Genomic DNA, 23,226 nt, shown 5'->3' on the forward strand with positions numbered 1-23,226 from the left:
TTTGATGAGCTTGAAGTGCTAGTCAAGACATCAAAGGCAGATATTGTTGGGATATCAGAGATGTGGTATCACAGATATAAGCAGTGCAGAATTCGAATTTGGGGAGTACAATGTGTACAGAAAGGATAGACAGCTATCCCCTTCTCCCTTCCTGGGAGGTTAAGAAACGCACAAAAGTGCATACAATTGATGTTGGTGGACAATGCAATGTTGAGTCTGTTTGGAGCTGAGAGGCAGTAATCGTCTCGACCTGATTCTTTGTTCTGGCATTTGCAGTCGACATTCCATGAGAAACGCCTTTCAAATCAGATCACGACCCAATTGCATTACTTCTTGTACTGCCTATGCCCAGCTTTAATTACCACAATACTGTGGCAAAGAAAATCATATTTTCTCCAACTTTTCTTGATCCCAAAAAGTGGGTCGAGGCAGCGCAGTCTATTCCATGGCATGTGCTTGATGGATGTGACCCAGTCCTCGCAGTTCACGTAATCACAAGATGGATATAGCCACCCTCTATGCATCAGCGAAAACCATATGCATTTCTCCAGACTAGAGCTTGGTGGAGCAAAGATTTAGCGTGCAGTTTCCACAATAAGCAGTACCTTCACAGGTAATAGAAAATATCTGGCACAACCCAAGATCAGATCCTGTATTCCAGAGCAAGAGCTTTTTTCAACTACTTAAGGCATCAGCCATAAAGAGATACACAGATGCTACCTTGTCAAAGGAAAAGCACCATACGCACCCAGACTGTCTTTAATTCAAATCTTGATCTAGATAACTGGATAGACTAGATTGCAAGATTCAAAGCCAATTCCACTTCTGCAGAAATTCCTCTTCAAAACTCTCAATTTGCTCCAACTGATGACCTCTTCATCAGAAGACAGCAACTGATAAATGCTATAAACTCCCTGCATCCATCTAGTACAGCAGGCCAAGATAAGATACCGTATTTCACAATTAAGTGGCTTAGCCCCTCCATCCTAGCTGCATTGCTCTCAATCTACAACTTGTTTTTTTCCACGAGTTTTTTCTGCTTAATGGAATGAATACTCTGAGTCCACTGCCTAAGGTTCAAGTGCCAACAAACCCAAAAGATTTAGACCAATCTCAACTGCTTCCACCTTCCTCAAACTCCTTGAAAAGGTATTCCTTACAGCCTTAAACAAACAGCTGATGCCACAGAAACTGCAAAAGTTCCATTCTGCAGTCACAAATAGATCCACAGTAACAAACTTCATGGCGGCAGACATCAATTCTCCAGGCCTTCGAAACTAAATATGAATTAGCTATTGTGTGTGCACCGATATTGAAGCTGCTGTTGACGGCCTAGGCATCACAGCTCTTCTCAGTCTTCAGCATTAATGGCGACCTACTAGCTTTCTTCACCACTTTATTGAATAATAGAAGTGTACATTTCACAATGAAGAAAACTCACTTTACAAGGAAAATTAATGCAGGAGTCCCACAAGGTGTCCTATCTGGCCTTTTTCTCAGCTCTTCTAATTCCTTTCACGCATCCCCGTGATGATGCTCTAATATATGCTGATATTAAGTTCCTTACCTTAATCCCACCATCTGCAAAACCCAAAGACAGTTATGTCTTTAATCACAAAGAACTTGACTGCTCTTTCAACTTACTTGGAAGATGCTTGGATTAAACCTTAATTCATAAAAATCTGCAATAATGATTTACTCATTGAAACAGCAACCAACACTAATTCAACCATCAGTTTCTGGCACTCTCATCCCAGTGGTTACCTGCCATAAGGACCTTGGTGTCTACTTTGATCCAAAGCTGAAATTTAATGTTCACACAGAATACCTCCAGAAGCAATTTAACATGCTATGCTGGAGAGCGAAGCAACACTTACTTTATTCCAGCGATGCTGCAACCACTACTCAAACCAGTTTATCCGGTTATTTTATATGCTGCTGAAATTTGGGCATCTGCGTCACCCTCACTTCAAAAACCAGTGTTCGGATGTGACTACTGGACCCTGAAATGGGCCACAAATAAGCATCACCAACCCCCTCAATTGAGAACAACTGACATGGCTGAGCAGCTAAATGTACCCAGGCTCCCAAAGTTGATTGACAGCAGGCGTTTTAAGGACTACAGTAAAAATGTACACAGGCATGATAAACGCCCCAAAACATCTGGGATTTGTCAGTGGCACAACCCTCTGCCATCCTTGAGGTCGGACCCCACACTAATCCTCAAATACAACCAGCTGAAACTGTGTAATCATTTCCTGCCTGCCCAGGCACTCTCCAAAATTCAGGCACTGCTCCATCTTGGAATTAACCTGAAGAAAATGGCCATCGATTACAAATACTGTTGCATTCTCCTTGAGTGGATCGCATCTGTTGAACTGGAAAAGTTCTTCCAAATTGTGTTACGATGTTTAATTCTGTTTCTCTTTATATTTTCCTTTTTATTATAATTTCATTTTTATATGTTTTAATATTTGCGTAACACAATTTCCCACGTAACTATTAATTTTACAAATTTAATAACATATATCATTCCTTAAGGTAAAACTCTTGGCCATGTCACCATGATGCAAATTATTGTTTCTAGTACTTGTACCGTTTTTAGCAGCAATAAAGAAGTTTATTATATTCTGATATTGCTATGCATCTGACTAAAAATTGATAGAAATATCTGAATTCTGATATTTCCATCACTTTTTATTTTCAGATTTTTATTTTTTTTTTAATAAAAAGGTTCTGCGTGTTCAAAAGTTATTTTAAAAGAGGTTTTCTGTAAACTTATTACTAGAGTTCACAGAGAAAATGGCTGGGAAATACTGTTCTACTCTTTATGCAGATGTATGAATACCCAATAAAGTGTTAAAAAAAGAAATTCAGACTTAATAAAAATAACTTTATTTCAAAATATCTATAAGTGAATGATTATTTACAATGCAAATGTTTGACAAGGCATTTCAAAAATTTATGACAGTAAATGAGCAGGCTCAGAGCCAACTGTAATTATGAAAATGATGTAGATGAATGTAGATGATTCACCTCAAAATGATTTTGTACTTTTCTGAATGCCGCCAATTTTAAGGGACCACTGTTTGCCATATTACAGTGAATATTTTTATAAAAAGAAGTTTTTTAAATTAGCCTTTTAAAAAAAAAAAAAAAAATTAGCAAAATATATAGTAATTTGGGGAGCAAAAGCATTTCGCTAAAAATTTCAAAAATATTGTGCCTTTGAATTTTTGAAATTCCCAAGCTGTATCAGCTGGAATAGAAATAAAGATAAGTACAATCCAAAATTACACATATGGGGATTCTTCAGATGTTTTTTGAATCTAATAGGATTCATGATAATAATAATAAAAAAAAAAAAAAAAAATCAGTCTAGATAAAGTGAAAACATAAAAAAAAAAAAAAATCCCTTTTGGCTGCATTTGATAATCGCTAATGATGTTCTGCAAGTATACCTTTGTATACTTACAGAACAAAAAAATAAAACGAAACAAAAGAAAGAAATGCATAAATAATAAATAGTACAACACAACTTAACAAAATGAGGTCAGTGCAGTAGTGTAACATAATATTGATCTAAATTTTAAAAATAATTACATCAGTAAGATGAGGTTTCCAGTTAAAGCAGCAATAATCATATACAGACAATATCTGAATTTGCTTTTTAATTTTTTTATACTTTTAGCATATTACAAGAGTTATCACAGAGTAGAGTCAAGTTTCATAAATCTGAAAAACTTTGGTCTTAAATTTACCAATCAAAAGCTGGTTGCATCTTTTTTAAATTGCAATTGTGTAATGAAACATAAAAAGAATAGAAAAATTCATGCAACTTACACAGTTAACCATTTCCCTGCAAAGCCAAGTGGCTACCCGCTTTTGTCTGATTTCAAGTTAATATATTTTAATTTGTGCAGTGATTTTATATTATATTTTACTTTAAGCAGCTGTACTGATCTTTGTATTTTAACTCGCATTGTGACTTTATATATTAAATATTAAAATCCTCTACCATAAAATATCAATACGTATTGATTTTAAGTTGCAGATATATTCGGTTAGTTCGTTCAATCAAGTTATTTATAGGCTTGACCTATAAATTTATAGGTCAAGAACTATATATTTATAGGCTTGACCTATAAACTAGGTAAACTGGAATGCAGGCCTTACCTCCAGGGCTCTTTGATGCTGTGTTGTTCAATGTTTCTTAGAGGAGAGCTACCTGACGTCATGTGATATTGTGTTGGACACTTTCAAATTGATTGAAAGAGCTGTATTGCTCAATGAGGCCTCACAAGCAAGCTTGATATTGATCCACAACTTGGCTTGAATTACAATGCATACACCTTTCAGAGATGTTTACCACTATTACTTCTCTGATGGACTCTCCAGATCATAAAATAATAATGAGCAGTGAACTCTAAGTATCCCAGTGTTGTATAGATATTATCTTGCTCAGAATACCTAGATAATTCTTCTGGTAGACTGACCATTCTTGCACAGCTATATCTGAACTCTCTCCATTACTAAATTTAGTTTTGTAAATTACCATTTTATTTGTTTTTCATTTTTATCTTTGGTTTTCATATAATTTTTTAGAACCACCATGCTAAGCTATTTTTACTGATGAAACTTTCATCTCTTGTGTGAAAATTCGCTATATAGGGGTGCTTGTGTAACAAACTTGGATATGCTTAGGTAATCTGAACAGTAATTTACCTCAATATTGGTTATAATAAGTTATATACATATCTCATCATTGAAACTAACATTGTATGTGTATAACAAAAAAAACCAAAAAAAAAACACAACACAGTGAAAATGCACTTGTATATAGTTACTGTAATAATGCATGCAGTTTCCAAATGAATAGCATAGGTTTTTCTAGATTTTAAAACAAAACATGATTATTTAATTTTGCTTAATTTATTCACCATCACTATTCCTTCATCCATTTTAGCAACGTGTAGTGCCTGTATTCTTTACCATGTCTGTTGAACGATCTGCATGTAACATTACTCCTAATGAATTAAGTCTTTCATTAAGTTTTTTTATATTTGGATCTTTTAGAAAGATCTATCAAGCCATTCCTAATTTATGAATCAGACCAATAGAAATTCAGATCCCACCAATGGATATATTTATGTTAAAATTTGCATGTAGCATCAACGTGATGATAAATGTAACTAGCAGAGTGCTTGTGAAAGACACATGATCTGGAGAAAGACATGTTACTAGGGCAATCATGCCATGTGTTGGATGTTTTCCTAGTCACATCGGTAAATAAATGTTAACTGACAGAAAATTTTGCACCACAATTTTCCAAATTCTGGTACATCACCAGCATACCTTAACTCACCGGAACTTTTGAGAGGAGCCAGATAATTGGTCATACTGGCTGCAATGTTGTAATAATTCGGAGTGTGGTTACAAGAGGCAGTCAAACATTAAGCATCTGGAGAGCAGATATAAACTGCACAGTGCAAAAATTACGTGATCAGATATCTCTGACAAATAACACTGCAACATTATCAACCATTCACTGATGTGTGTGTTAATGCAGAATCCAGTAATCACATGAACCACTGGAAAGTGACTTGCATACAAAGGCTTGCATATATGGCACTTATTTTGTTGCTTGCCAGTTTACTTGGCAGCGAGTATGCTCAGAGTGGTACCAGGATGAGCAACCTGACACCATTCTGACTCTAGTTCAGTTTGAAAGTTAGGTTGATTATTCAGAATTAGTGCCAAGACAGCTTAAGGTATAGACACAATTTACAAACAGTACATAATGTCTGTAAATCATATGTATTCTATTGGAGGTTTACTTGTTTTTCTAGATGAAAACCCAGAGTTTCTGCACAGGATGGAAAAATAGTGATTTCAACCAAATAAATATTTGATAAATAGTTCCTTAATTTTAGGTGTAAATTTCTTTGCCGTTAAATTTTTTATTCATACATTAAGAACTGCAAGTAATTATTGCACATACTGTAATTTAACTTAATTTTTTAACAAATAAGTCCCCAAAAATAGGAATTTATTTGGCAATTAAGCAATAACCAAAATTTTCAGAGGAAACAAATTAACATTAACTTATAAGAAGTAATTGTATTAATACTAGTTTACCTAAAATAACTAATGTGAAAAACTGGGCTTCTGCTTTTTAGAAATACTTACCAAACTGCATTAACAAAACTATTTTGCAAACAGCATTTAAAAATGGTAGAGGTAAACTTTCTGTGCCGAAGGGCAGTAAGCTAAAAGTTATTATACTACTCTTAACATAATGGATATTTTTTAATATGGTAATTTTTAATGGAATGAAAAAAAATAATAATAAAATTACACACACACACACACACACACACACACACACACACACACACACACACACACACACAATGATATGGTATATATTGAGTACATCAGACTGGTGATAAAATATGCCTCATCTCGTTGCAAAATATAATAAAAAATGTTCTCCAATGATTTATGTACAAAAATAATTAAAATCTGATTGTTTTATATACCCACACCAAACTGGATTCAACAGTATACATTCAACAAAACATTAAAAGTGAAATTTTTTTTTACATTTTATAATCTCTCCTTAAATTACCAAACTATGATATTGTAGAACTCTTTCTATTTATAAGTAATGCGTTTCACTAATTGTAAAATTAGTACTGTTTTCTCAAACAGTTCATCATAACACAGGGTTTTAACCCACTTCTGAAATACATCGGCAGTTCTTTCAAAATCATAAGCCATGTATATATCATCCAGTCTATCTACAATTTCATGTATGTTTGGTTCCCGTTCTAAAACAGAATGAAGCCAGTCTTTCAGTTTTGTGATGGGAGTTCGATTCTGACTTGTTATGGTCGACTGAGCAGGGGAAAATGATGCACTACTTCCACAACAACTACCATCGAAACCCAAGTAATAAAGCAGTTCATGAATTCGATGAACTGTGAAATATGATGTTAATAAATAAAATATGAGTACAACAAAAGAGTGACACTCAGTACTTGATAAATCTAAACCTTGTATTCTATGATTTCTTTGAGAATCACTTGCTTCCTCAATACTGCCTTCTGGTTTTGCACAACCTTTTTTAGCTTCGTTACAATGTGAAGTGATCGCTCCATATTTATTTGGAGCTAGTGGTGCCTCATCTGATAAAAGGAAAATATATTTAATTATACACATATATATATACGGTCGAACTTCCCTATAACAAATTCGATAAATCCAGCAAAAAAATTCGTTATAGAGAAATTTCGTTATACAGAGAATATCTTTTTTATTAGAAAATGAAAATGAATCTACATTTATTTTTAATGTATTTTTTTTTCAAAAACACTTATTTAAATTACGTTTACACAATTTTCGCCGGTAAGTATCACAAATTTAAAAAAAATCCGTAATTTTCGTTTGCACAGTACAATTAAAAAATGTCTGATTCTCAAAGAAAACCTCACATTTGTTCAGAGCATTAAAAACATTATCAGGAACATTTTCACAAAACTTTAGACCCATACGAACCGTTTTAAAAGCGTTAATCATTTCTTCACGAGTTGGCTTTTCTATGGGTTGTTCTGATGTGTCTTCAGCGTCATCGTTAATTTCTTCGTGATCATGGTTGCGTCTAACACTGTTCAGCAGTATTTCATCTTCATTTGGATGTTCTGTTGTAGTCAGATCTTGATCTACATAAACATAACTATCCAGTGTTATTTCATTTTCGATGTTTCCGGACGATTCTAATAATGTCCAAAAGTTTTTCAGTTGTGAAAGGGGCAATTCATCTTGTTCATCCAGTTGATGTTCGACCTCTGTATTCAATGCAAATCCCGTTTTCGAAAAACAATTTTGAATAGCGTATTCAGTGATATCGTTTGTCCAAACTTTTGCCAGTTCAGAGATGCAATCTCTAAGGTTAATTGTAACTTCCAAGTTTCTATTTTCTGATAATGCATTGACAATCTTCATTATTGTTCTCTTTCGATAATGAAATTTAAAATTTTTAATAATGCCTTGGTCCATTGGTTGGAGTTTTGAAGTCATGTTTGGTGGTAAAAACAATAACTTCACACTTTTAAGTTTGGCAGGATGTGCTGGACAGTTGTCAGTTACCAACACGATTTTCCTTTTTTCTTTTGTTATACATCTGTCTAGTTTTAATATCCAGTCTTCAAAGATATCACTTGTCATCCACGCTTTTTTATTAAAGGTGTAGTCAACTTCCAAAGATTTTGTGCCTCTAAAACTTCTTGGGTTTTTTGATTTTAAGATGACTAAAAGTCTTAATTTTTCGCTTCCTGTCATATTTGCTCCAACTAGCACAGTGATTCTTTCTGTGCTTTGTTTTCCACCAAAACATTTATCATCCTTAAAAAGCAAGTGTTCTATTCGGTAAACATTTAAAGAATAAACCCATTTCGTCAGCATTAAAACCATCATTAGGTTCATATTCTTCCAAAATCTTCTTTAAGGTATTGTTCCTCCAATGTTGCAATCTTCTTCACTTACATTAACACCTTCTCCACAAATAACCTTTTCCACAATTCTGTGGCGCTTCTTAAATTTATCTAGCCACCCAGTGCTCACATTAAATTCTGTACGTCCCAGGGACTGTGCAAATTTCAGAGCTTGTTGCTTAATTATTGGACCCGATATTGGTATATTCTTTTCACGTATCATTTGCACCCGTTTTAGAACAGCTTTATCAACATCTTCGTATATACCCAACTTAATTCGCTTCTTGTCCACTCCTCCTTCAGTTACATTTAAAATTGATTTTCGATTTTTTAAAATCATAGATAAGCTGCTTGCAGGTATGCCATATTTCTCCACAATATCTTTTTTCTTAAAACCCTGGTCAATATCATGAAGAATCTTTAATACTTAAACACTTTCTCTTCGACATTGTTTCCACAAATGTAAAAATTACTGGACTGCAGCTCTTGCCGATACATACACCGCAAACTTTGCTGCGCTGCCCATATAGTGAATTGTTAGTACTGCCTACTCAAAGACATTCACTTGCCAATTCAACAGTATCACGTGACTTTTCCTATGCCAATTCAACAGTATCACGTGACTTTGAAGAAATATTCGACTTTTCATATATACACAAAAGAAAATTTACGGCTAATGTATGCTGCTTTTCAGAAAAAAATAAAATAAAATACAAGAGCATATAGCCTATGTGATTGATGACAAATTGTTCTAAAAGAACGAAATTAAAAAAAAAAAAAAATTTCATGAAAACCATCTACTAGGAGTCCAGTTAGATGAGAACAGACATATATAATGATTGACAGGAAGGTCACATGGTACGGTTGAGGTGAGAAGCGAATGTCACTCAGTAGGCATTACTAAAAATCAACTATGGTAGCATTCTATGTATTGCCGTCGCAGCACACTAAAGGCTTACTGCCGCAAATTTCGTTTTCCCCTGAGCCAACATCAATTTACAAATCTATCCTATTTATTGTAAAGTTTGACCACTTTTAAGAAAACCCATTTGGTTTTATAACTGTAACAAAAGTGAAACAAAGATCCTCCTACAGGCGTCAATAGCCACAAGTATTCACTAAAAGTATGATTAATTCCAGATGCTAATGCGTAATTTCGGAGGGAAGGAGGCCGTATATTTGAGTGGCTGTTTAGCAGTAAATGCTTGAAAATCTTCAAAAATGCTTTTACTAATTTTTTTTTTTAAAATTTGTTATAGAGAGACTAACACTTCGCTATGGAGTTAATTTTACATGTAATTTCGTTTCAAGGTGCAATGTTTTGCAAAAAAATTCGTAATATAGAGAAATTCGTTAAATAGAAGTTTGTAATAGAGAAGTTCCACTGTATATAAATAATTAAACAGATAAAGGGGGAATATTAATATATGAGAACATTTGTGAGAAAATATGAGAACTATACAGACTCATGAAAAGCAGCAGAGACTAATACAGCATGAATACAATGGATGCATAAATAAGTTACTAGATGATTAAAATTAATATATGAGACTTAATAAAAGCCATAAATATGCTAAAATAAAAACATTCAGCTACAACAATATGGAACCACAAAACATCAGAGTATGCCCAAAATCTAAAAGGTGAAATATCATATAAAAATCAACATTTAAAATGAAAACAAGAAAGAAAGAAAAATGTCATTAATGGATCTGTACTTTTCAAATAGTTGTCAAATGCCAAATGTAACTTGGCTGAATAGCAGCAGCTTTAATACCACAGAAATACTATGGATAAAAAATCAATAACCAAACTTGGAACTCATTGCCCTGTGAGACAACAAAAAATACATAGACGGTAAATTTTGAACTATGCCAAAAACAAAGTAAAACAGTATTTTGAACAATGAAAAATGTTAACGGATAGCAAAGAAAGTACTAAGCGGATTGATGAAATATTACAGTAAATTTACTTATTAATTAATTTTAAGCTACTAAATCCTTTATTTCACAGTTCAATTCCATTTGTTTTTGGCATGTCTCTTCTTACTGCTTTGGATTTCTTATTCTAGTATAGTTTTTGTGCTGCTGGTGATTTGAAACTGTAGCCAATTTTTTCATTGTTTTCTAAATTTATTCTTTTAGGTATAACATTTCATCAGGGGTACCGTGACTTCTACGGAAATAGCTAACGTTGATTCCCGGGTGAGTCATGATTTTATCCTTTGCAGAACCTGTGGCATGTATTCCATGGTTGACCTAGTGGATAATCCTAGCTCACTTGGAGATTCTTTTCTTTGTCACCACTGTAAGGAGTGCACCAATCTTAAATTAAAATTTGGTACATTGCTAGAACAATTGGAGTCACTGAAAAAATGGGTGTGTGCCCTCGAGAATAATGTATCCTGGAGTTTGTCAGGGACTCAAGACTCTAGTACCCCACCCCTGATTCAGGCCCCAGAACAGAATAACTAAGTGCAAACTATACTCTGGTTCAAAAGGACTTAGTTTTATTAAGAGACTCTACTGTCAGGGAAACATGAAATATTTTTTGTAATAAGGATAGGTGGACTAGAACCAGGGTATGTCTGCTGGGAGCAACTATTAATGATGTCACCAACAGACTGTCAGATTTTAAGGGGGGGTAAACAGAATATTATCATTCATGTGGGGACTATGATATTAAGCACACACGATTTGATGATTTGTTAGGCAAATATAGGACCATGCTGAAGAATTGCCACGAGTTAGGTCACAATGTCTATGTGTCTGCAATCCTGCCCAGGCACGATAAGAGGGGTTATACATTGAAAGCCTTTTGGAGGGAAATTTCTATCAGCTTGGCCTGCACCTGTAGGCAGAAGGAATCTGTTTTGTAAAGACAGGATACATTAAAACAAAGATTGTGCAAGAGTTTTTGCCAGTATTATTAGAGGCTGACAGTACATTAAAGGTTCAAGGAAACTGCTAGTTTGAGGAGGAAAAGGTAATATAGTTATGCGTTTATCTGATAATATTGGTCAAATTAACGCTTGCACATACCTCAAGAATTCTTGTTTGTTACCGCAACAGAACATATTAGCAAGATGTTCTGAGGGCAGAAACGTTTCAAATGAGCAGGTAGCTAATACCAGGAAAGCAATAAAGCTTAAATAATTTTAAGGGGTGTGTCAAGGTAGTTAACTATACAAGAACACTAGTCTTAACTGTTTATACAATAATGCCAGAAGTGTCGTCAATAAAATGAGAGAATTTGAACGGCTGGTTAGGACAAGTAACGTTGACATAATAGGGCTTACAGAAAAGTGGTGCCACCACGTTTCTGTAAGCCCTCCCTCTCTCCCTCACCCAGAGAGAGAGAGAGAGAGAAGGAGGGAGGGAGGGAATGATAAGTTTCGGTATGGTATGTATAATGTATTTAAGAAGGATAGGGAAGATAGAAGGGGTGGTGGGGGTTAAGCTTCTTATCAAAAGCAGTCTGAGTGCAACAAAAACTTTCCCGGATGAGAGTGGGAGTAATCTACAGGCCAGGTGATTGTGAAGATTATGATGAGAGCTGTAATGTAATTATGATGAAGCAAGCATGAATGTCTTATTATAGGTGATTTTAATTTGTTTCTAACTGATTGGAGAAATGGGAAGGAAACTCCACATGGGGGACAAATTTTAAATCAACTAGATGATTTACTAGTTGATTTAAAATTGATGATATAATAGGGCTGACAGTACAGGAACAAGTAGCAGGAAGTGATCACGGAGTTCTACGGTGTATGATGAAGAAAGCGGTAGCAATAGTTAAAAGGAAAAGGAATGGGTTATAATTTCTGGAAAGGAAATGACTGCTTAAGCTGCTACATGGCCTCTAATAACTGGGTAGATATTTCACAAAGAGCAAATACAACTGAATTATGGTATACCTTTAAAACATTAATCACCACGAAGCCTATATCCATTTAAAAAAAAAAAAAAAAAAAAAACTCTACGAGGATTCCAAGTTGGATAAATAATGAAGCTGCTAGATTACTTGAGCAGAAAAAGATGGCATGGAAAAGCTACAGAGCGATAAAAAGTACTGAAGCGTATAACAGCTACAAATTAATCTGTAATAGTGCCACAGAAAAGGTTAGGCTGGCGAAGCAGATTTGGTGGAAATGGCATCGGAGGTAAAAACCAAATCAATTCAGAGGATGATAGCACAGATGAAAATTCTAAACTTCCAAATTTTACACTACGCATATGGGAAGGCATAAAGTTAGCTGAGCAATTAGAATCTTATTTTTTGAATGTCAATTCTTGAATGAAAGGAGCCCAAAGTTCAAAAGGGAGCTTCAAAAATGCTTAGTTCCATATGATGAAATCACAAAGATTTATCAAGCAAAAGCAAACAAACCCAGATTACTGATTTCTTAAAGATTTCTTAAAGAGAGCAGATTACACACAAAATCTAGAATGGTGTATTTTTGTTAGCTTTTGGAACGTAACCCCCCCCACCCTTTGTGTACTTTTCTTAGTCCTGTATCATGCGGCTTCGCACAACACATCATTTTATAGGAACCTAACTACCGTGCTTATGAGGGTTACCTGTATACTCTTAAGAATACTGAACTATTTAGCAATACTGATCTTAGAGTCATGCTTGTATGCATCTACAGTTTGTAAAATCTTAATTTTGTCTGAAATTGGCAAAGCTTCGTTGGGGCCCTACTGATAAACCAACAGTCTCTACATGTTGTATAATGAAATGAACTTTTAGTCAAAGTTAATTTTGTTATATCAACAAGCATGGAAATTGCCAACAAAATATTTCTCATGGTCAGTCTCATCATTAGCTTCAATATTATTTCATTTTAAAATATTGTTATAAAAACATAAAAAACAAGATAGAGTGGGTAACATTTTTGGATCATTAAATTCATTTGTCTTTCAAGATTATTATAACATATGTAAAACAGCCTTAAGTTTATGGTGACCTACCATAAACACATGGCCATTTTAATGCACTGGGATGTTAAAAAGAATATAGCTAAAAAGAGCTTTGACTATACTAATCTTAACTTTCCCATAAACCTTTATGCCGAAATGGCTAAAATCAATTGCTGAAATCTTCAGAAATTCATGATCAGAAAGGTTCTATTGCATATGTTCAAGTCCAATAATTTTAAGTAAAAAAAAATAATAATAATATAATAACTTTCCCTCATTAGGCATTTATCTTGTTGAATAAATACAATTTTTTCCAGTGAAACAACAAAGGGGAGATTTTACCAGTTTATCTATTCAAAGTAATTATTCCTCAGAGGAAGTAGATAAGGATTCACAATAAATCAGACCTAATATCAATAGAAATTATTTAATTTTGAAACAGCAGCAAAGTGACAAATGCCTAAATTCTTCACCTATATAACTTTAAAACAACATTAGGCAAGGCCCCTCTATATTTCAAATAATAACTCAATGAAACTTAAAGATCAAGTTATCTGAATGGGTTTTTTACCAGTTTATCTATTCAAAGTAATTATTCCTCAGAGGAAGTAGATAAGGATTCACAATAAATCAGACCTAATATCAATAGAAATTATTTAATTTTGAAACAGCAGCAAAGTGACAAATGCCTAAATTCTTCACCTATATAACTTTAAAACAACATTAGGCAAGGCCCCTCTATATTTCAAATAATAACTCAATGAAACTTAAAGATCAAGTTATCTGAATGGGTTTTTTAATCCTTTATCAAATACTCAATTTTTTCATTGTGATACTAATTTGCAATAATAAACAGCTAAAAATCACCACTGAAGGTTTAATGATAAATAAGATATCATCTTTTAAGGGCACAAAAGGTGATATAGTTGTACACGTTGGCACTAATGATATTAAGAGTAGGAGACCAGCGGAATTACTTAACAAGTACAGGTCACTGTTGAAAAAAAGCCGTGAAGTAGGGTTGAATTTGAAAGTGTCTGCAATTCTGCCCAGACACGATAGGAGGGAGTATATGATGAGAGCCTTGTCGATCAATTCGGCCCTGGAAAGATTGTGCAAAGCTCAAGGGGTAGAATTTTTTTCAGCCTGGACTGTACTTGTTAACAGGAGAGATTGCTTCTACAGGGATGGGATACACTTAAATAGAAAGGGTGCAAGAATATTTGCTGATGCTATCGAGGCAGTGTTAGGTGGGTCGGAAAACTGCTAGCTTGGGGGGGAGACAAAGACTAATGGATTAACAGTAGCCACTGGCAGAGGTGAAAGAGATTCTTGCACTGCTTCTATTGGAATGAGCAGAAGCCTGAAAAACAAGATGCAGGATATTTCAGAGACTGCTGGAAGTCATTGCGGTACAAGTAAACACATGGGTTGTGTTAGGGTAGCTAAGAATAGAAACAGGTGCATGTATACTTGCATGTACACCAATGCTAGGAGCTTAGTAAATAAATTTGATGAATTTGAGGTATTGCTCAAAACATCAAAGGCAGATATTGTTGGGATATCAGAGACGTGGTGTCACACAGATATAAGGAATGCAGAACTGGAATTTGGGGAGTACAATGTGTATAGAAAGGATAGACAGGACAGGAGGGGAGGAGGGGTTATGCTATTAGTTAAAAAACACATAAAATCCAAGGAAGTGAAGCCAGTCGACATTGATGGACAGGGCAGTGTCGAGTCAGTTTGGTGTGACATAAGCATAGGTAAATCAAAATTGAGAGTAGGAGTGTGCTATAGGCCTAATGACTCTGATGAGTATAATAAGATACTGTACAGGGAAATAGAATGGGCCAGTAAATCAGAGAGTCTCATAACGGGGGGATTTTAATTTCCCAGATATTGACTGGAATTTGTGGGTTGGTCACTCACACACACACTAGCAAGACTTTTGTGGATTTATTGGATGATTGTTTTCTACACCAGCATGTTCGGGAGGCAACTAGAGGGAGTAATACTCTTGATCTGATTATCAGTAGTGATTCTTCATGCATTAGGAATCTGCAGTTAAAGGAACCACTGGGTGGCAGTGATCACAGTGTGCTGAAGTGGGATTTACTCAAGGAGGTAACTACCATCAGAGGTAAAGGGAAGGGTTTTTGCTTTCGTAAAGGCGACTATGATGGTCTGAGACAGTATTTAAATTCTATACAGTGGGACCAACTGATGATGTTACCAACAGCAAATTCAAAATGGGAAGCATTCAAGGAACTAATCTTGGAAGCTACCAGGCTTTACATATCAACCAAGAAATATTGTTCAAGGTTCAGGCCTAAATGGTTGTCAGATGAACTAATGAGACATATGGCAGAGAAGAAAAATGCATGGGATACATACAAATTAATGGGTGACATGGAAGCCTATGATAGATATAAGTTGGTCTGTAACCAAGTCACAAAGGAGATTAGGCAGGCAAAGGCAGATTATGAGAAATCCTTGGCAAAGGATGCAAAGAAAAACAGAAAAGAGTTCTTTACCTATTTAAACTCAAGAAGGAAAGGGATGAATCAGATTGGTCCACTGGATATTGATGGTTCAACAGTTGAAGATCCTGCTCAGGTGGCTAACAATCTAAACGAGTATTTTGCATCTACATTCACACATGAGGAGTTATTCAGGAAGGGGAATGTCGTAGGTGAAGTAAACATTGGCAGTGAGCTAGATGATTTTCTAATAACTGAGAGGAAAGTGGAGGAGAAATTGTTGAGGATAAACATAAAAAAGGCACCTTGGGTGGATGGGATCTATCCAGTTATATTAAAGGAGGCAACAAAGGAAGTAAGCAAACCCCTAGCCATAATTATGAGAGCTTCTTTGGACTCAGGGGAGGTACCCATGGACTGGAGATGTGCAAATGTAACCCCAATTCACAAAGGAGGATCAAAGGCTGACAAGTAATTATAGACCTGTTAATTTAACTTCGGTTCCAGGAAAATTAATGGAGACACTGGTTAAAGAAGCATTGCAGGATCATCTGGACAAGAATTCAGTTATAGCTCAGACACAGCATGGTTTTGTTAAGGGCAGGTCTTGTCTGACCAATTTGATTGGATACTATGATGTAGTCACAAAAGAACTGGATGCAGGGAATAACTTTGATATTATATATTTGGATCTTAGAAAGGCTTTTGATACTGTTGCGCATGGAAGACTGCTGCACAAATTGGAGAAGTGTGGCATTGGAGGCAAATTGCTGCTATGGATAAAGGGATGGTTGAGTGGCAGAAGACAGAGTGGTAATCAATGGACACTGCTCAACGTGGACTAATGTTATTAGTGGAGTTCCTCAGGGTTCAGTGTTGGGTCCATTGTTGTTTTCTGTATTTATAAATGATATTGATGATGGTGTATCAGGCTTAATGTCCAAGTTTGCAGACGATACCAAGGTTGGCAGGGTTGTTAAGGACACTACTGATACTATGCTGCTGCAACAGGATCTGGAAAGGTTGAGCAGATGGGCTGAGAGGTGGCAAATGAAGTTTAACATTGACAAATGTAAAGTACTACATATGGGAAACAGTAACCCCAGATCAACGTATCAACTCTGTGGTACTACGCTGACAGTGGTAGAGAATGAAAAGGACCTGGGGGTAATTGTGCAGGCAGATATGAAGTTCCCTGAGCAGTGCAGATGAGCTGCAAGAGTAGCTCATGGTGTCTTGTCAATGATATACAGGAATTTTTCTAGCAGGGACAGGGATGTGATTATTCCCTTGTATAAGGCATTGGTCAGGTCACACCTTGAGTACTGTATACAGGTCTGGAGGCCTCATTTCAAGAAGGATGTAGAGCTGCTGGAACGAGTACAGAGAAGGGCAACAAGATTAGTGAATGGAACAAAGGGTTGCTCTTACGAAGAAAGGCTTAAGTTTTGCAAATTACAGAGCCTGGAGACTAGGCATCGGCGAGGTGATCTGATAGAGGTGTATAAGGCTTTGAATGGCTTGAGCATGCTCAATGCCGATGGGATTCTTCCTCTTGCTCAGAATAATCACCTGAGAGGGCATAAATTCAAATTGAGGAAGGACGGATGTCGGATAGATGTGCGGAAATTTGCCTTTAGCCAGCGGGCAGTTGGTTTGTGGAATAGACTCCCATTGCTTGTTGTTGAAGTTGATAGCCTAAACAAATTTAAGGCTCAGCTGGACAGGTATTTCGAACGAACGGAGGGGTGAAATGGGATTAGTGGTTGGTTTTTTTTTTTTTTTTTTTGGCTGATGCTGAATAAGCTTGCTTTCTTGCATCATATGCCTCTACTAATGCTAATGCTAATAAAAATGAATATGAAACATATAACAAAATGTGAAGATAGTGGAAAAAAAAATTACCTTTAGCATGCCGCTGCTTTACGATGACATTTGACCCAGAAGGTAATTCACATTCATTACTGAAAGAAATTAAATACATTTAATAAAGAGTTGAATACTATATCTATTTTTAATACCATAAGTAATCCCCACAACTGCAAACTATTAGAATAGCATGTTCATCAACCTCTCAGTAAGCTCCCAACTTAAACACTGATTAGCATTGATGTTGCTCTGTAAAGTCAAGCTAACAATCCTTACTATGGTAGCCTAGCTCTCATAAAATTAAATTAATCCTTCAATGATCATTTGTCATACCTCGGCTTTAGCCAGATGCAATCAGAACTACATTTCAGTAGTGTCCAAATAGCATTCGGAGACCTCTTCCAATAATGGAACTAATTAATTTATATCACACATTGCAGCAAGTGAATTAAGCATGAAATGCAATAAATTGTATTTTAAAGTTCTGTGCTTCATTTATTCATTTTCATTGTTTTTTTTTCTCCACTCCAAAATATGGCAATCTTTGGACCCAGCAATTACCAGTTTTTGGACAACTAACCAAGCATGTTATGAGCTTGTGACTAAACCAGAGAAAAAAGTTGAAGAATACATGACAAGCAACAAGGTGATCAAGACTGCTACTAATTTTGTATTAGAGGTTTGGGTTGATATGGAAACTACAGCCACCATTAATGTTTAAAAACCAAGGTGGAGGAGATGGATTTGAGAGCTAGTTTATTTGATGATATTGTTAGAGGACAACTATTTGTCAGTGCAGAGCAGCATATTATATATGCTGATAAGGGCAGGCAGGGTATTATTCAGAAAAACTCTGAGGGTTATGTCAATACCACATATCACACAGGTTGTGAACATTCTGAAAAGCTAAGTATTAAATTAAGACAATAATAAATTGATAATGAGAGTGGAAGAGAGTAATCCTCAATATAAATCTAGTCAGGAGGTAAAAGAGTTAAAAAGAGTTCACTACTTTAAGCTATAACTACTTTTCTTATTTTAACTCCTTTAAGAAGACTTTAAGGTGGTTAAGATAAGAAATCTAAGAGCTATATGTAATAAAGATGTAATTATTGAAACTGACAGTAAAAAAGATAAATAAGTTAATGGGATCAGAGGTTTTTAAGATTATTATATTGGTGTATGATGTTCCCAAGGATTTAAGTCAGGAAGATATTGTTAATGATTTGTATAGCAAGAATCTGGTTGATCATGATTTTAGTGAACAAGAAGTTAGGGATGGGGTTGTTCTTAGATTTAGTACAAGTTTAAAGAAGAAATTAAATAACTGCCAGATGGCAAATTAAATGCTAGGTGGTAGATAACTCTCATCAACCGATGCAATACCACCACTTTGCTTATTGGAGGCTTGAAGTGGTGGAACCCATGTTTAGTCTTAAGAGTTAAGAACTATGTTCCAGTCAATCCTTCCCCCTTCTCTTCCATCATGCAGTATGACTGATGACTTTTGAGGTTATGATGAACATCGTGGCGAGATCCAATCTTCCTTACATTTCGAGGGTACAGCTCTAAAATGGTGTTCGCAGGCCGGCCGCTAGTTAGCACACCAGACCGAACCTATTGGTAACTCTAGGAAGCTTCCAGATCAGCTAGTGTATAATCTTGCTACCTCTATTCTGCCAGATAGTGACTGGAGGGAGTTTGAGTAGTGTGTATGCGGGGGGGCATTGTCGAGGCCATGTTACATCAAGGATCTGGGTATATTCTTACCACGTATATGCCATATCCGAAAATTTCATTACTTCATACAGCATGTCCTGCCCCCCTTTACTTTTTCTTACTATTGAATACACCATCAATTGTCAAACTAATAGAGTAAGCTTATCTGCAAAAAGATCTAAACCTCCAAAACACTTCATAGTTCACAAATATACGTGGTCTCAGTTCTAATCTTAACCATGTCCATTTCCACTTGCAATCTGCCATGTACTTTTTCTGACAGAATCTCTGTTATTGGTTGATTCAACTACTGCTCATCTCAGTTGCCCAAATTATTTGCTGTATGATTCCTATCGCCTCAAAGGTGGTACGTGTGCATATGTCCGTTCCAATATTTTCTGTCAGAGACTTGGTAATTTGGAATACCCTTTTTTCGATCTTCTCTGGCTTAAAAATCTCTCTACCTCATTGTTTCAAATTCATCTGTTGTATCCACCGTTTTCCCAAATCCACTAATCACTTGGAGCTGTTTGACTTCCTCACTTTGCAACTTGACTTTCTCCAGTCCAACATTCCTAACAGTGAGGTAATTTTCCTTGGTAATTTTAATGTTCACAACTTCAGCTGGCTTCCGTTTATAGTCACACTGACCCAGCTGGTCAAGATGCTGAGGCTTTTGCAATTACTAATGACCTTGCACAGATTGTTCATTTACCTACAATAATACAGGGCAATCCTAACCATACAGCCAACACGCTTGATCTTTTTCTCACAAACAACTGTTCTAAGTACGCATTCAAAGTGAGAGGTCCTTTAGGCACCTCAGATAACAACTTGGTGATTGTCTCTTCTCCAATGGAACCTTTATCTCATTGCTATTCCCAACCTTGTATTGTTTGACATTATAAGAATGCAAAATGGGATGACCTGCAATATTTCTTTTCTTCCTTTCCTTGGTCAGATTACTGCTTCAAAACTTCTGATGTCAATGTTTCCTCAGATCGTGCCAGCGAAATTATTCTTGCAGGAATGGAATCCTTTATCCCACACTCCACTTTAAAATCTGGTCCTATATCTAAACCTTGGTTTTAGAATAACTGTGCTAAGGCTGTTCAAGTGCCAATTACAAGAACGTTGCATATTGTAATTGGCTCGTTTCTAATTCTTCAGTTTCATTTTCTGCTTACACCAAAGCTTGCAACAATTGAACAGGCTAAGAGTAGAAAACTTGCTCCTTGCCCTGATGGTAGCCAAGCATTCTGGTCTCTTGCCAAAGCCATTGGCTGCAACTTTTGCCCATCTCTGCTCCCACGTGTGTCCAAACCAGATGGTTCTGTTGTCAATTCAGCCAAGGATAAAGCTGACCTGTTAGCATATCCCATTTTTCTTCCAACTCATGTATTAATGATCTTGATAAAACACCTCCCAGCATTCCCAACACATTCCATTCAATGCCTCCTGTGGTCTACCGTCAAAAGGCTTTTCACGAATCTTGATGCTAAGAAAGCTCCAGGTCCTGATGGTATTTCTCCAATTGTTCTCAAAACCTGTGCTCCTGAACTTACTCCTGTTCTTTGCCGCCTTTTTTTCACTTTCTTATTCCAAAGGTATTTTTCCTTCTGCTTGGAAATTTGCTCATATCCAGTCAGTTCCTAAAAAGGGTGAAAATCCCTCCTATCCAATTATCGTCCCATTGCAATTACTTCCACTCTTTCTAAAGTAATGGAGAAAGCAATTAACCGCCAACTCTTAAACCACCTAGAAACCTCCCGTCCAACGATCGCCAATTCCACCAGTGTCGATGCACTAGTGATATTCTGGCTAATGTTACCCATTTATGGATTAATTCAATGGAACAGTTCGGTGAAACACAAGCAGTTGCTCTTGACATCTCAAAGGCTTTTGATCGTGTTTGGCATAAAAGTCTTCTAAACAAGCTTCCATTTTATGGTTTACCAACTGTTATTTTGTAATTGGTTATCCAGTTTTCTCTCTGATCGCTCACTGAGCGTGATTGGCTCTTTGTCTTCTAACTTCTCCACTAATGCCGGGGTCCCCATGTCCCCCGATGTTCAGTTCTTTCCCCCACGCTTTTTCTCTTGTATATTAATGATCTTCTTTCATTGACTGGAAATCCTATCCATAGTTTTTCCAAAGATATCACACTGCATTCCACTTTCCATTTTGAGAAACCTTGTCCTGCTCAATCAGCTTCAACTTCTCAAAAATCTGCTACCAAATTCCTTAAATGCCGATCTCCAGGTAATTCTCCAGTGGGGCAAAGAAAACTTGGTTGATTTCAATCCTTCTAAAACTCAGTCCTTTCTTATATCTTGCAAAAAGGATTCTTCTGCTCCTATGCTTATCTTTGGTGACACTCTGATTTTTAGGCAAAATGATGTATCTCTTTTGGGAATTACCCTGACTTCTAATCTCTCTTGGCACAAGCACATTACAAATATTGCTTCCTCTGCATATAAAAAACTTGGTTTTCTCTTTCGCTCTCGGCATTACTTTTCTTCCAAACAGCTGTTCACTCTGTAAAAATCGCAAATCCACCCTACCATGGAATATTGTTACCACATCTGGGGTTTGGTTTGGTTTGGTAGTTATTGGCGCATCGGCTTCTGTGGCCACAGTGCACCTCCCAAGGTTTTTGCAGTACTTTGATCCATGCCCGAGGCGGGATTCGAACCTGCGACCTTTGGGTTGCCAGGCAGGCACTTTACCCACCTGGCTAGCTCGGTCGGCACATCTGGGGTGGTGACCCCAAAACCTCTCTCAGGCTTTCTGATTCCTTCAGAAGATGGCAGTTAGGTTAATTATTGATTTGTCTTTAACAGTCTCTCCACTCGCTGTCTCATAGAAGTATTGTTTCATGGAAATATCTGTAGAAGAATGCCTCTTCTACAGATATTTCCATGGGCACTGTTCTTCTGAATTGGCTTCAATAATTGCTGCTCTCTCTTTCAAAACAGTCCGAACATGTGCCGCCACCAGCCAAAATCCATTTACTGTCCAACTTTAAACTCACAGAACCAATTTTTAATCTTCCTTGTTTATTCATTCAACTGCCGTTTTCTGGAACAACCTTCCTTCTTACGTATTTCCTGAAAATTAGTCTATAGAAGTTCAAGTTCAATATCAACAAATATCTTCTTTCGTCTTCTCAACCTCCAACCCAAGAACGGTACTAAGTACTATAGGTTCTAATACCTCTCATGTTTGGGGTTTACATAAAAAAAAAAAAAAAAAAATGGGTAATTGGTATGCATCCTCGCTTTTTCAAGTGTTTAATAGAGAATGATAGGGTTTTATAATGGGTTTTCTTCACATAAATTTAGAAAGTTTACTGTAGCTACAAATGTTTAGGATATGGTCAATGCTGACCAGGTGGATAAAGTGCCTGCCTGGTAACCCACAAAGGTCGCAGGTTCGAATCCCAACTCAGGCTTGATATCACGATGGTGCCACACTATCCTTTTGGATCTCATGGCCACAATACACGAAGGAAACAGGAAAAAACGGGTTACTTTGTGTATTGCACACATCATACGATAAAAAAATGTGTCCAGAATACAGGAAGGGTTTAGAAATTGCTGGTATTAGCAAAGGCAGATGATGCAAGAAAGCAAGCTTATATAGCATCAACCAAAAAAAAAAAAAAAACCTCCTTATTTCACCCATCCACTTACTCCAAATGTTTGTCATTTTTTGCCTTGAATCTATTTAAGCTAT

At 36.2% G+C, this 23,226-nt stretch overlaps 1 protein-coding gene across 6 annotated transcripts in view; it reads right to left on the minus strand.

Moving 5' to 3' along the window:
• LOC150089020 (uncharacterized) overlaps positions 1–23,226 on the minus strand; it is a 291,242-nt gene that overhangs the window by 12,242 nt on the left and 255,774 nt on the right. For 5 of the 6 annotated variants that reach the window (XM_090371013.1, XM_090371012.1, XM_090371011.1 and 2 more), the window contains 2 exons: positions 17,806–17,864; positions 6,637–7,190 (listed from right to left, as the gene is read on the minus strand). In XM_090371013.1, coding sequence (XP_090227139.1) covers positions 6,658–7,190; positions 17,806–17,864 — 592 coding nt within the window. In that variant the 3' untranslated portion in view covers positions 6,637–6,657. Of the gene's footprint in view, positions 1–6,636; positions 7,191–17,805; positions 17,865–23,226 lie in introns of those variants that run through there. The other variant, XM_090371014.1, reaches the window with a different exon arrangement.

This window comes from Mastigoproctus giganteus, chromosome 3 (genome assembly GCF_048544385.1).
Source record: "Mastigoproctus giganteus isolate SK-2022 chromosome 3, ASM4854438v1, whole genome shotgun sequence".
Lineage (NCBI taxonomy): Eukaryota > Metazoa > Arthropoda > Arachnida > Uropygi > Thelyphonidae > Mastigoproctus > Mastigoproctus giganteus.